Source organism: Vulpes vulpes, chromosome 14, assembly GCF_048418805.1.
Source record: "Vulpes vulpes isolate BD-2025 chromosome 14, VulVul3, whole genome shotgun sequence".
Lineage (NCBI taxonomy): Eukaryota > Metazoa > Chordata > Mammalia > Carnivora > Canidae > Vulpes > Vulpes vulpes.
In genome coordinates, this window is record NC_132793.1 from 16,671,975 (window position 1) to 16,687,111 (window position 15,137).

Here is a 15,137-nt window from a genome sequence, read left to right on the forward strand (position 1 = left end):
GCGGACGGCGCCTGCCTGCGCGGGGCGGGGCGGGGCGGCGAGGCCGGGACCCCAGCGCGCGGGGTGCGGGGTGCGGGGCGCGGGGGGTGCGGGGCGCGGGGCGCGGGGGCGCGGCGTGGGGGCGCGCGGCCGAGCCAGCCTCCGGGGCCCGGGCGGGCGGGCGGGCGGGCGCAGGGTGCGCGGGGCGCGGGCGTGCGCGCGAGGGTGTGTGCGCGGCCCGGGCGGGCGGCGGCGGCGGCGGCGTTAGGACTCGGGGGACGCCGCCCCCCGCCCCCGCCCCCCGCGTCCCGCCCCCGCCCAGCCGCCCGCCTCAGTTCGCGCCGCGCCTCGGCTCCGAGCGCAGCGGCGCCGGCTCCGGGAGCGCCGCCGAGCCCTGCGAGCGGCCGCGCCGGCGATGCGGGGCCGCCCCGCGCCCGCCCCAGTCCCGGCCCCGGCCCCGGCCCCGGCCCCGGCCCCGGCCCCCGCGGGAAGGGGCTGAGCCGCCCGCCGCCGCCCGGATGGCGAGCCTCGCCGCGCTCGCCCTCTGCCTGCTCCTGCGGCTGCAGCTGCCGCCGCTGCCCGGCGCCCGGGCTCAGAGCGCCGCAGGTGAGTGCGCCCCCGGCCCCCGCCCCGGCCCCCGCGCCCCGCGCCCCGCGCCCCCGGGAGAAAGTTGTGCGGGCTCGCGGGGGGCGCGCCCCAGGCCCGGAGCCGAGCCCCCGCGCCCCCGGGCCCCCCGCGCCCCCGGACCCCCCGGACCCTCCGGGCCCCCCGCGCCCCCCGGACCCCCCGCGCCCCCCAAGTTCCCCGCCCGACTTTCCGCGCCGGCCCGGCCTGGAGTAACTTTCGCGGCTGTTGCGAGCGGCCGCTGCACTCGCCGCCTCCCACTTGTCGGAATCCGGCCCCGGAGCGTTGCGCCCGGCGTGGAGCGGCCGCTTCCCGCGGCTCCCGCGGCTCCCGGGGGGTCTGGCCGCCCGCAGGCCGGGGCTGCCGGGGCGGCGCCTTCGCCTCTCCCCGGGGAGACGCGGCGAAACCCCACACCTCGCCCCAAACACGCCGCGCCCCTCGGCCGGCGGCACCGTCGGGGTGTCGGCGTTGTCGACTGACACAGCGCTGCCTCCGTCCTGCCCGCCGTGTTCGGCCGGAGCCGGCGGACGCCCTCGTTACGGCCCTTCACGCGCAGCGGCTTGGACCCGTGAGCCGACTCGCTCCCGGAAAGTTTGGGGTGGGGGTGGGGGTGGGGGGCTCCTCTTTGGGTCTGACGCCAGGAACGAGGTGAGCAGAGTTGGGGGGGGGGGGGCTAGTGTGCTCCTGATGGTGAGTGGGCGCGCACGGGAGGCCACCGCCCTCCTGGCTCTGGCCCTTCACCCCCGCCCCGCGGGCAGCGGGCAGCCCCGAGCCCCCACCGGGTAGGGCGCAGGTGGAGGGAGGCGGGGGCGGCGCAGGTGCGCTCAAGTTCGGAATCACCTTGGAGTTTCTGAGCGCCGGCGGGCAGGTGTGACCGCACGGGGGAAGGTCGCTGGGCTCGCGGGGGCAGGCGGAGGTAAACCAGGGAGATTAGGAAAAGATGAGTGTCCGATTGCCAAGGAACAGCGGGGCCCGTGTATTAACAGGAAGATGCAAAGAAGAGGCGGGGGAGGGGGGGTGTAAAAAAAAAAGGGAAAACACAAACCCCAGCAAGCTGCGGGAGAGTGTGACCTCTCCAAACGGGCTGCTTTGGAGGTTAGGAACCGCCGGAGCGACTTCCCAGTGGAGATGCAGGGGACTCGCGCGCGCGCGCCATTCGGGGATGGGAACCCGATGTGGGACTTGGAGAAGGGGACAGCCTGCTTCTGTGGCTGGGAAGTTAGGTGACGAGGACGCCTCTTTGGAGGTGTGTGAAACTGGAAAGGTGGGGTTAGCAGGTGAGAGAGGACGGACTGGCCCAACACCGTGCCGAGGACGGTGCGGTTCTTGCATTTAGGGTCCGTATTAGGTGCGCCAGAGAGGATGCTGGCTGGGGCCAGCCCTGGGGACTTGGGCGGTATTTGGGACTTAAATTTTTACTTTCCTCCAAGGCCTGGCCGGCCTGCCACACCCTAACAGTACTCACGTCCCCGTGGAAAAACCAAACCAAACCAAAAAGCACCACCACCATCACCCCCCCCCCCTCAACCTCCCCGGTATCAAAAATACTCGGGCGCGGTTCTTGGGCAGCGCTTTAGGGAAAGCCCCGCCGGGCTGGGGAAGCTGCCCGATGCAGACAGCGCGCCGCGTGCGGTGCCCCCGCCAGGTGGCGCTCGCCCACAACTGTTAAAATGCAAATCTAGTCCCTTTCATCTCAGGAATAGAACTTCTTTTCAAATTTTAAATGAGTAATGTGTTTATTCAGCAGCCTTTTGTTAAAACATTTAGAGAAGTGTGAGGAGCAAGCACCTTTTCTTTGTTTGCTCTTTGGAACACGCGGGGAAGAAAAGCCATCCAGGAGTACGGTTTTGGGAAGAAATCTACTGTAGCCAAGGCTCCCCATCTGGATGTTTCTTTTGGTTCTACCTGAGTCGAGTGGCTTCTGCAAACCTACTACAGCATATACTTAGCAAGTGACTGCGTTTCTTCCAGGGGCTCTCCTTAAACGTGTGAGATTAGCTTGTGTGGGAGACCGCCTCATTCATTGGTGAAACGGGGGATTTTCTGCATATATCTATTTTCTCCTTTTTGGTTTAATGCTAACATTTTAGAACATTTAAATTAGATTTTTTTTTTTTTTTGCAGGTTTCTTCACAAACATCCACATTTGTAGATGCAGGAATTCTGCAAATGTTGACTTTTTAAAACGAACTTATCGTCTTTATTTCTAAATGCCGAAATTGTTGGAATCCAAATCTAGTACAAATAGGAGAATATCTTGGTTCTTCTTTAAAGTATGATTTTCCCTAAAGTATCTTATTTAAAACTTTTGGCAAGTTTGGATAAATGACATTTTAAAACTCAGGGGTGTGCTCTCTGTATTCTTTTAATCTGAAAATTCCCAGTCTTACAAGCGCTTTCAATTTGTAAGCTTGCATCTAAGACACAGGATGATATGTTTTTGCTGTAACATGTTGCTCACCGTGTCCGAAAGTCAGTGGCGAGAGCTTGTCATCAAAAGGCAGTTTCCTTCTTCCTACTCTGTGTTTCATGAGCCAAGATGATGTTTGTAAGAAATGATAGTAAAAAAGCATTTGAAATCAACGTGGTGAGAGTGTGGCAAAACGTCCTTTGGGATGGGGTAGGAGAGAAACAACCAAACCAACAGATAAAGAGATAACTAGTCCGTTTACTAGCGGACTTCAGCATCTGTACATGGAGAGCAAAAATGGATCGTAGAGGGGATCGACTTGAGAGAGCAATTGTTAGCAATGCAGTCATTTAACTCGATACTCGTTGCCAGTTATCTCTGGGGAACTGCTAGCAGTACAGTCAGATTTTATTTTCTCTCCTGGATTGCTTGATTTCTTTCCTAATAAAAGAATAATTAATGTGCAGACCTGGCTTGGATTCCGTCTCAGCAGCACTCACAAACACATTCACGATGAAAGCAGGCAGACCATTTTCTTGGGTAAAAACCTACTGCCTTTCTCCTGTGTTGACTTTCTTCGTGCTGGTCCCTCACACGACACTCGCAGCCTCCTGGCTGCCAGCTGTGACGGCATCCGGCATCCGTGGTAGTGTGTAACTGTCACCTTTCAGAGCCATGATCACAGGACAAGTACAGCATCGTTCCTTTAAGCACGGGATACTCCCATGACTCTCTGACAGCATGTTGCTGTGGAAACAAGAGCAATGGCATGTAGGCGGTGGGTCCTTCATAAATATTTATTGGCGATGATGAAGAGATAGTAGAGTCTGTGGCAACTAGGATGGGGGCCTGGGGAGTTTAACTCCAGAGGCAGCCTGACTTAAGGAACCCAGTAAAGAGCTTTGGAGTCTGATGCCCTCAGTTTGAGTCCCACTCTGCCTCTTTCCAGCTATGCCAGCTTGGGAAAGTCATTTACCTTCTCCAGCCCGCAGGTTCTCATCTGTAAAGTGAGGATGATTGTAGCTGCCTCATTGGATTTTGTGAAGAAAGACGTATGCAGAGTGAGTCGTTGGCAGGTGCACGATAGTGCTTTATCCTAAAGGGGATCCTGGTCTGCTATTTGCCTTGCCATTGACATGTGGACACAGGTCAAATGGGCATTGATGTTAAGCTCAGTTATGAGTGGAAAATTAGATGGCTGGGTTTTTGTGATGATTTTTAGTTTTTCTTGGGGTTGAGGGTGGGGGGTGCAGTTGATTCTCTGCAACTGCTATTTTATTTATTTTCAGAGAGGAGAAGGGCAGTGGGAGACGGAGAGAGAATCTTAAGCAGGTTCCACACCCAGTGCGGGGCTGGGCTCAGGTCTCCATCTCACGACCCTGAGATCATGACCTGAGCTGAAATCAAAAGTCAGACTCTTGACCGACTGAGCTACTCAGCCACCCTTGCAACTGCTTTTAGAAAGAGATTTAGTACGAAATAGCTGACACTGATACATTTGGCCATTCAGGAGTTCAGATAGGGAGTGTTTAGTTTTAAGCACATTTTACCTCCTAAATAAGAACTGATAAAAACCCAGATGGTTGCACATTGTAACAGGAAAGTATTTGGGAAGACCTCTCCCCTCCTATCCTCTCCCTCACACACTCTTCCTTGCCTCTGGGCTCTGTCCCCTGCTCCATTTCCATCTCTTTCTTTCTTTCTTTCTTTTTTTTTTTTTAAAAAAAGATTTTATTTATTCATGAGAGACGTAGAGAGAGAGAGAGGCAGAGACAGAGGCAGAGGGAGAAGCAGGTTCCATGCAGGGAGCCCGACGTGGGACTCGATCCTGAGTCTCCAGGATCACACCCTGGGTTGAAGGCAGGCACTCAACCGCTGAGCCACCAGGGCTGCCCTTCCATCTCTTTCTAACCTAGAAATCCAGCGCTTGGTCCCCTGGGGCAGTGGGAGAGTAGAAGATGTTCCGTGCGCTTGATAAACAAGCAAAGAATAAGTAAACATGTAGAGGGCCATGGCATTCCAATAAATAAAAAAAGCTATGAGGTTATTGAAAACAAACCATGTCCGACAAGTGTAATAGCATTTGCAAGCACATTACAGGATTGGGGCTAGAAGGCAACACCATGTAAATATTAGAAAACAGAGTATCTCATGAAATCTTATAAAATGGATTCAAATTGTTTGGGAAAGGAAGAAAATCATAGCTTTAAAAAGATAGATTCATAACAATCAGATGCAGTGGTGATTGATGGTGTTGTGTCTGTTGGGCCAGGGTGGCAAGTTGGGGTCATGGGATTTAGCATTTGATGGAGTCTTGCTGGACGCTCTTATTTGCCTGAGTGATGGGGAAATGAAGTTATTAATGCCATTTATTTATTATTGGGAAGAGTTGTGGGCTCTAAAGATGGTACATAGGGACCCAAGGAGCATCCTAGGCATATATCCTGAGGGACCTTCTGGAGTCCCTTCTAGGAGTCAACTGTGAAATATGGGAATTTTGGGAAATTGGGAAAATGTGTCAAAAGGGCAGTATGATGAAAAAAATCCCAAAATGTCAGTGTTATTTCCCTTGGCCCACCCCAGTTATCTACACAGGCAAGAGCTCCTTAGAAGCCTTCCCAGACTCACCACCAGACTGGTGGGTAACTAATAAACTGAAGTAACTAATAAATTGAAATCCACAGTGTTACAGACTTAATTTTTTTTCACACTGGAGTCAGGCTGCTGAAGAATGACACACACACACACACACACACACACACACACACACACAGCCACTGGTGCATGAGGGGAACAGCTCTGAAGTCTTTTCAATTTCTTGAATATTCAGCTTACATTTTTTATTTGATGCTGGAGGGAATAAAAAATGGTGATGTCAGTTTGGCAGTTTCCTTAGAAAGTTAAACGTACACGTACTATAGGACCCAGCAAGTCCACTTCTAGGAATGTATCCCACAAAATGAAAACGTGCATCTACACAAAGATACATACGTGAACGTTCATAGCAGTGTAACTCAGAGAAGACCCCAAAACTGGGAATAAGTGAGATATCCGTCACCTGAGAATCCATCTAATGGAATGCTACTAGCAATAAAGCGGAATGAACTATTGATATATGTTACAACATTGATGAACCTCAAAAAACATGCTAGGCAAAAGAAGCCCGATGCAAAAGACTAGGATTTACATGAAATATTCAGAAAAGACAAATCTATAGACACAGAAAGAAGATCAGTGGGTGCCTGGGGCTGGTGGTGCAAACAAGGATTTATAGCAAGCGGGCACAGGAAAATATGTTGGAGTGATGGAAAGATTTAAAAACTGGAAGAAGGTGATGGTTGTACAACTCTACAAATCCTGGCTCCCTAGATATGAACTTGATAAATTGTTACTTTGCTATTCTGAACCTTTATTTCTGCGTCTGTAAAGTGGGCACACCGATGCTTCCCTCACTGCTGCAAGAGCCAACAGTAACTTCTGTACATTGTCAAGCTAGATGCCTGGCACAAAACACATTACTATTACTTACCCCTTGCCAGTCTCTTAAATAGTTTTTCTGCATGACTTATTTGCAAGGCATTATTTTTTTTTTCTTTTAGACTCTTTAGATTGAATTAAATCAACAAGCTAACATGTCTTTGTTTGGCATCAGTTTGGCAAAAACAAAAAAGTTTTAGACTATCAAGTTTTGACAAGGATCTGAGCAATTAGATGGCTTTGTTCATTGTTGAGTAGTGAATATGGAAACAGCTTTTTTCGGGTGCTAATTTTATTAAAATTGAAGATGTGAATAGCTTGTACGTGGAGTATTTTATTTTGGTAGGGTATGGATTGGTGGCGGCGGGGCGGGGGTGGGGTGGGGAGAATAGACCATTCATTCATTTTTCTTTCTCTTAAGCCAAGGATGTAGAAATTTAACAGAAGAGTAGACACTTCTCTGTATCAGGAGCAGATGCAATGTGTTTTTGCTCCTTTAGTTTTCTAACGGGGTGAACAGCTGCAAGAGTGAGAAAACAACTTCGTACCTGTGTTTTTTCTGCCTGTATTGGGGGCTGCCATCCACACCCAGGAGAACTGCACACTGGTAGGCCATATGCTGCTCTTCAAAAGATGTTTACTAACTTCAAACTTTTCTGAAACCCCTGTTCCAGAGGATGAAGCTACGCTATCCCCCACATTCCCACCTCCAGCTTCCTAGAACTCTCGGGAGCACGTTTCCTCTCAGATCACCTGAATTTTGCTTTATTCCCCCCCTTTTTTTTTTTTAATCCCAGTGGTTCTGAAACTGATCATGAGATCACAAAGCCAGTTTTCTTGTCCTCCCCAAATCTCATGGTGGGGCGTTATGTATTCATTCTTTCAGAGTCATGCATTTGTCTCTTCGGAACTAAGCATGAATTAATTGATTCATGTCAGTGAGAACCTTTTAAAGAGTGCTTAATATTTGATCATCAGGAATGAGTGGCATTGGATGGTCTGGACTTGCCCTAATTGACTGTAATTATGACTTTTGATTTTGATGCTCATATGATCATGGGTTAGTGTCAAAGGAGCCTCTTCAAACCAGATCCTTCTTAAGTACTTTCAGATGTCTTTGAGAATGTCCTTATTTTTTTTGTGGCAACGATCCTCAGGCTCACCTCTAGGTTTTTCTGTCCCAAACATGCAGTCAGTTATTTTTTTATTTTAAAGATCTGTGGTTCCTTTTTGTGGAGACATCAGAATCTGAGTTTTATTGGGATGCTGGGAGAGAACAGAGTAAAACAGGGATAGGTGATAATGTTAGGATAGAAAGAGAAAGATACTTTGAACAGCATGAGTTTATGACTGCTTATCTCTTTGATTTTTTAAGGGTGATTTGAGCATGAGAACTTACTGATCTGATTAAAATAATTTTGTCACTGTTATGGTGTGTACTTAGAGTATAGCCTAAAAGTTGATGCCACTGCTTCTTTTTTTCTTAGGCATCTTGGAATTGGCCTCTAAGTGCTGCATCCACATGAATTCACCTGTTAGTGTTTCTTGGGTACCAACTTTGTGAAAAGAAAAAGAAATCTCAATATCATTCTTAGGGAACTATGTTAGTTATCTATTGCTCTGTAACAAGTTATATACCCGAACTTAGTGGCTTTCTTCCCTCACCATTTTTTTTTTTTTTTTTTTTTTTTTTTGAGTCAGGAACCTGGGTGTGGCACACAGCTGGGTTCTCTGGCTTGGGTCTCTCAACAGGCTGCAAACAGGGTGTTGGCTGGGGCTGCCATCACCTCAGCTGGAATGGAAAAGGCTCTGCTTCCAGCCTCACTCACATGTTTTTGAGAGGATTCAGCTCCTCACAGGCTGTTGGAGTGAGTGAGGGACTCAGTTCCTAGGAAACTGTTGGTTAGCAGCTGCCCTGGCTTCCTTGCCATCTGAGTCCCACTATCAAAACATGGTAGCTGGCTCCATCAGAGCGAGCAATCGAGAGGGCAGGAGAGAGCTTGGGCAAGACAAAAGTCAGTCTTTTGTAACCTAATTTTGGAAGTGAAGTGACATCCATCACTTTTGCCAGCCTCTATGTGTCCAAAATAAGTCACTAGGTCTAGCTTCCTCACAAAGGGAGGGAGTCAAATACAGGCTGGAAGGAAGTGGGGATGGTCAGGACCTGTTCCAGGAGCTGCCTACCGCATGAGCCTCACAAAATAGTTGTAAGAGTAGGAAGCCTTGTATCTTGGAGAAAAATACAAATATAATTTTTAAAGCATGTGCAAATCTTTTAATTCTTTTTATTATTTTAGGAATCAGTGTTCGTTTAGGGTCAAGCTTTTGTTCTTTAAAGGCTTTTGAATAGGGAGATTTATTGTCTCTGAATTGACTTGGCCCAAATCTTAAAAAAAAAAAAAGTTAATTAGAAGCATCAGAAAGTAAAAATTAATGTGGAGACCCATCAGAAAACTTTTCAAACTTTAAAAGTTGAAGTACTCTCATCTTTCTACAAGACTATAAACCTCTCACACTAGTATCTAGGTTCCACAAGAACCATTTAATGGAAAACACCAATAGATTAGGGCTATAATTTAGCTGAAAGTTAATATTTTTGTCACCTTTAGATATCCCAATTTTAAAAATTGGTACCTATTTTAGACCATTTTTGACCTATTTCCAGAGAGTTTTTGTTACTTAAACACTGAGAATTTACTAAGTTACAGTGATTTAAAGTTTTAATGTAAATATACAGGTTATTATATAGATCAAAACAAGTCCACCTGTACTCGGAGCTTTGACTGCTGTTGCAATAGTACAGCATTACAGAAGAAATTCAGTCACAGTATTTTTTTCAAGGTGGCCATGGTTTGGAACCATGGGATCTTCCAGTGAAGGATGGTTTTTGTCAAAAATCAAAGTGGGCTGACTAGACGTTGGACTTCCTGCTCCGGGAATTTCTCTGATTTCACAGATTACCTGTTGGCGTGGCAGGTGGGAGTGGTGGTGCCAAGGCCTCCATTGTGTTTGCCGAGGCAGCATCTGTAGTTAGGCAGGAGGGTCACTGGTTTCCTTGGACTCATTTCCATGAGGTGACCTTGGGGGCGGAGGAAGCTAAGACGCTTTGAGCTGCCCTTTGTCCCCTTGGGGAATATGTTTGTCTCTCCAGCACTTTCAGGGGCTTGGATTTTTGAGTACATTCTCATTTGTTATCTGTCATCTTCAGTTCTGCTGACTTAGGCTGTGCAGAGTTGGGTGCTAGGCGCTCCCCTGGTATGAGGGAGGTGGGGGTTTAATTTCCCTGGGTGGGGGGGTCTAGGTCAGGGCTCCTGATTGTGTTTCTGTGGAACCTGCATAGCTGCACCTACGGGCAGGGTCACAGACCTTGGGCTGCTCCACTGTGCCAGTGTTGATTTCACAGTCATTTCCATGTCCACCCTTCTCTCCTATTTCCAAATCTGGACCACCTGCTGTTTTCACTGCTGTTTTTCTTTTATTCAGTTATTCTTTTCTGTGCTGTTATCCACATACCATCTCTTAACCTGTTGCATTGTGTATGTGTGTGTGTGTGTGTATATCTTTTAAAAATATTTTATTTATTTGAGAGAGAGAGGGAGCATGAGTGGGGGGGTAGAGGGAGGGAGAGAAGGAGATTCTCTACTGAGCAGGGAGCCTGACTTGGGGCTTGATCCCAGGACCCTGTGATTGTGACCTGAGCTGAAGGCAGATGCTTAACCGACTGAGCAACCCAGGCACCCCCATTTTTTATCTTTTGCTATCAGGAACGTCTGTGTTGGGGTGGAGGGAATGGTTTTTGGCTTAGAAAGTTAAGAAACCAAGATTTAAGCCAAGGTTCTAACTTGTCTCAAACCAGGGATGGGGTGGGGCAGGGTGGGAGGACTGATCAGTTGTATTCAGAAGCTGGGAGCACTGCCAGCCTCTTTCCTTTATCCCATCTGGTTTAGGATGGTTATCTTCCTCTAAACAGCATTGTCTGGAACAAAGCAGAGGCCAGCTCTCCAATACTTGGGTTGTATTGTCTTGAGGCCATTTAAATTAGTTTTATGGAGGGACTGTGCAGCCTCTTGAAAAAGAGGAAAGTTAGCAGTTTTCAGATTCTGTGACGTTCAGCTCAAACATATAAGACCCTTAGCTGCACCCAGGCACCGTGCTATCATTGCTTTAAACACAAGTCCAAAAAAACTTTTTTGGGGGGTATGCCTATCAATGCAAATTTCCTATATAAATTAAGCCTTTTAAATTTTCTGCACAGAGGGTGTGTGTTCCAAGTAGAACATTAGTTCTGGGACTGGAGCATCTGTATGTCACTTTTGGTGGAGTATAGTTAACCTGAACAAATTCTAGAGTTCCAAGATATGACTCTTATACACATATTTTATTTTATTTTTTAAAGATTTTATCATGAGAGACACACAGAGGCAGAGACATAGAGGGAGAAGCAGGTTCCCTGCGGGGAGCCTGATGCAGGACTTGATCCTAGGACCCTGAGATCATGCCCTGAGCTGAAGGCAGACACTCAAAACACTAAGCCACCCAGGCGCCCCATACACATATTTTATTTTTTTATTTTTTATTTTTTTAAATAAATTTATTTTTTATTGGTGTTCAGTTTACCAATATACAGAATAACACCCAGTGCCCGTACACATATTTTAAAACAGAGTTTTAGTGAACTTAGGACTACTCCCCTCATTGGTCACTTTTTTTAGTGAGGGTTGGTGAAGTCAGCTTTCTTATCTTTATCTCTTCCCACACATAACACATTTAGCATACATTTGAATTCACTTGTGTGCAAAAGCATATTGTCATTGCTTTTACCTGAGAATTGGCTTAGCAAGTACTGAAGCATTTCTCGGTTCCATTCCCATTTCCTCTTACCTCCAAAACCTCAGCAGCTCTCATTTGTCTCTGGAAAGCTGCTGCCCACTTTTCCCACCTGGAGTTCCTTGGGTCCTTGGTGCCTGCCCTATGCCATGTTACCTAATTGGGGGACTGTTCTTTGCGATCCGTAGGCTTTGGCTCAAACTTCAGATGTTTCCATCTTTTGGGGTTTTAACTCCCTTTGGAGATCCTTAGTCCTAGCCACTGTTTTGGGTCAGATAGAAGATTCCAGGAGTTATGCTGTGAGCCATCTTTTATTGTATGTCAGGTCCAAATGGTTGGAGGCAGAAGAACAGTTGGGGAATGAATCCTTCTTGACTGAACTCTGTCACAAAAATTCTTATGTTTCAGGCGTGTTTTTACTTATTGTCTTCTACTTTGACATTTCTGATCTCTGACAAAATTTGACCAAGATGGTGAGCTCTTCATTGCCTGTCCCTCTTCTGACACCGATGGCATAATTTCAGATGGATTATGGATTATCCAGCAGAGACTTGATATGTGCTCCTAAACTTCGATAAGTTCCCGATTTATCTAGCTAGAGACATAGGTATCATGGAAATGAGTTGACTACACAGAGGGGAGGTGGGCCTAGTATATGTTGACTTTTTCTGACTTCTCAGTTCCCTAATGGGGTTCAAGGTTACCAGTGACATCTTCAACATTGGTAGAATCCTGCTTACACAGAAACAACCCCATTTTTTGCTGTGCCACTGCCCTTTTATATCAGCATCTTGAAAGATCTTATACTAAAAATATGAGTATTACGGAATATTTGCAACTCTTATTAGGCTTTTCTGGTTCATGAAGCAAGTTCAGCACCTGCAAGGCCACATCCTCCTCTGTTGGAAGAAAAAAGAACCAGTTTCTTAAATACAACAATCAAATATGATATTAATAATCAAACTGTGCATGTTTATTTTAGTATAAAACACAGAATGGAAGGCTACACTCTGTGTAGAAGAGGTATGTGGAGAAATGGAGCTGAAGTGGTAGATGAAGGGCATTTTGACTTTATCTGTAATGTTCTGTTTCCTTTGGTAAGAGGAACACACTTTAAGAAAATTTGTTAAAATCAGTTGGTAATTCTTGATAGAGAAGAGCATAGGTGTTAATTACACTTCTCTTTGTAATATTTCTGCATTTAAATTATTTCCTTCAAAAGTGATCCCCTTGGAATTTAAGATTTGTCAGTAAAGTGCAGATGATAAGGATTTTAAACCTATGTGTTACTTCCTTCAATCATTCTTTCATAACAGATTTAGGTATTGTTTTCTATATGGAATGCTTTCTTTCCAAGTCTGTAATTAGGATTCCTGTGGGGAATTCTAAGACCCCTGCATCTGGTTAGAAAGAGAAAAGTTGAGAATTGTGTTGCAGAAACAGGGAAACATTTGAGCATGAGTGATTGGGCCCCAATGGAGGGGGCCTTATTAGGCATCTGTGCCTTTCCCCTTGCTACACCCCCTTTTCTCTCCTGGTACCCCCTGGAGAAATAACACAGAGTTCTCCCCTGGGACAACCTCTATCCCTGGGTTTGTCTAGGGCCCCAGAAAGGCACATTTGAGATAAAGAAATCATGTTGCACAATCTTACCAGTGTTAGGAGGTGCTGTGAACCTGGGCACAGTTTTACTATTTGTGAAATGACCAGGCGGTGTCTGTGTTTTTTAAGTTCCATTGTCTGACTTTAGGATTTTCATTTTTCCTCTTGATGATCAAATCACTTGAGATCTTTGATGGAGTTTACATATTATAAAAATTTACCCCTTCCTGATCAGTTTTATTATTTAACACCATTCTTTTTTTTTTTTTTTTTTTTAAGATTTTATCCATTTATTCATGAGAGAGAGAGAGAGAGAGAGAGTCAGATACACAGGCAGAGGGAGAAGCAGGCTCCACACAGGGAGCTTGATGCGGGACCCGATCCCGAGACTCCAGGATCACGCCCTGGGCTGAAGGCAGGCGCCAAACCACTGAGCCACTCAGGGATCCCCAACACCATTCATTTTGAATATGTTCAAAAGGAATATATATTTGGAGTCCCTAGGTCTAGGAGGTGAAACAAACAGAATCATTTGCCAGGATTATTCATTTCAAACAGCAGCTCCATTAGAACAGTCTGGATTAGAATAAGGCAGAAAGAATTTTCACTCCCCTGTGATGAAGATTTCTAAACCCTGAAGAGTGTACAGAGGAGAGGAGCATTTGGTACATGTTGGAATGGAAAGCAGAAAATACAAGGAGATGACAAGTAATTTGGTGAGATGATGGATGATAGGGGAATAATAATAGGGAAACAGATTCTAAAGTTATGAAAATCATAGGTGCACTGGGGTATGTCTGCAGAGCAGAAGGATTCAGACTGAACGCCATGGGAATCAATGCAGGAGAGGAAATGTCTACCAAGTAGCAAACACTAACACTATTGTATGCTTTAAATACTTAAAATGAGCCAGACATTTTTCAAAGGCTTTACTCATTGTCCATTATAGAATCTTCATAACAATCTAAGGATATGGGTTCAGTTATCATCAAAAATGAAGAACAGAGTAGTTACATAGCAAGGCCAAGATCCTCCAGTTAACTAGTAGTAGAGTCAGGACTTGAACCCAAGTCATTTGAGGCTGGAATCTGTGTTTCTAGCCAAGACAATCTGTTGAATGTTAGATTTTTATGACAGTAAAGGGTATGGGAGAGAGGGGCTGTCTTCCTAAGAAAGAAGCTTCATCTCCTTCCCAAATAAGTCTTAATCATCCCAGTCTTGAAAGAAGGTAATTCATAGGGGAGGACCCTCACGTGTCCTCAAACAAAAGTTGAGCTCCTAGAAATGGCTGCCACTGGTTTGACGTTGGGAACTTAGCAGCTGAAGTTGCCATACTCCCAGAAACTCAGATGGGATGAGGGAGGGGTTCATCTCAGATTATGGGCTTTGGACCTCTGGGTCTCCAGCAAACAAAGCATTTTAGAAAAACACTTTTTGACCGGACATAGTTTATTGGGATCATTTAACCCACAGGGTAGCCAACCTGTAGACCTAAGGGAGGTGATTATTATTCCGGTCTTATAAATAAGTAACTGAAGCTGAAGCCATCAGGTAGAACTGCCTTTGAATCTGTAGGATGTATCAGGTGTTAAATGTCACAGATTCTGCTGCAAAAATCTCTGATTCTAAAATATCGGGCCTGTGTAATTTCCCCAAAGCACCAAATACCTCTCCAATGACTTTTTCATTGTGTGCCCTACAATAAAGAATGTGCTCTTGTGATTACAGTTTTCAGGCTTGGTCCCTAAAATGACCTTTTGGTAGTCCTTGGTTATCTTTCTCATGAAATCAGGTCTGGTATAGCTGGACTCACCTGCTTTGTCATGACAGAAACCATAGCAGTTAAAAGTGCAGGCTCTGATCTCAGACTGTGTGGATTAAAGTCAATGCTGTTTTTACTTACAAGCTGTATGACCTTGAGCAAGTTATTTGAGCCCTCTGAGCCTCAATTTTATCATCTGTGAAATGAGGCTAATAACAGTGACTTGCCTGTAGCGAGGTTCTGAGAAATCAATGAAGTGATGTATGTAAAAAAGCTTAGCATGGGGCCAGGCTCATGGAAAGTGCTCAATAAATGCTAGCCATTTTTAGCGGTGGTGCTGTTGCTGGAGCAGTATTGCTGGAGTGTGTTGGAATACAAGTGTACATAGCCTGGGTGACCAGTTGTCCTGGTTTGTCCAGGGTGGAGGTATTTCCCAGGGTATGGGACCCACAGTGC

General features: G+C 46.5%; 1 protein-coding gene across 23 annotated transcripts in view; it reads left to right on the forward strand.

Moving 5' to 3' along the window:
* The first annotated feature begins 263 nt into the window (after positions 1-263).
* PTPRT (protein tyrosine phosphatase receptor type T) overlaps positions 264-15,137 on the forward strand; it is a 1,025,198-nt gene continuing 1,010,324 nt past the window's right edge. For 22 of the 23 annotated variants that reach the window (XM_072735811.1, XM_072735820.1, XM_072735812.1 and 19 more), the window contains exon 1: positions 362-585. In XM_072735811.1, the coding sequence (XP_072591912.1) occupies positions 498-585 (88 nt within the window). In that variant the 5' untranslated portion in view covers positions 362-497. Of the gene's footprint in view, positions 586-15,137 lie in introns of all 23 variants that reach the window. The other variant, XM_072735832.1, reaches the window with a different exon arrangement.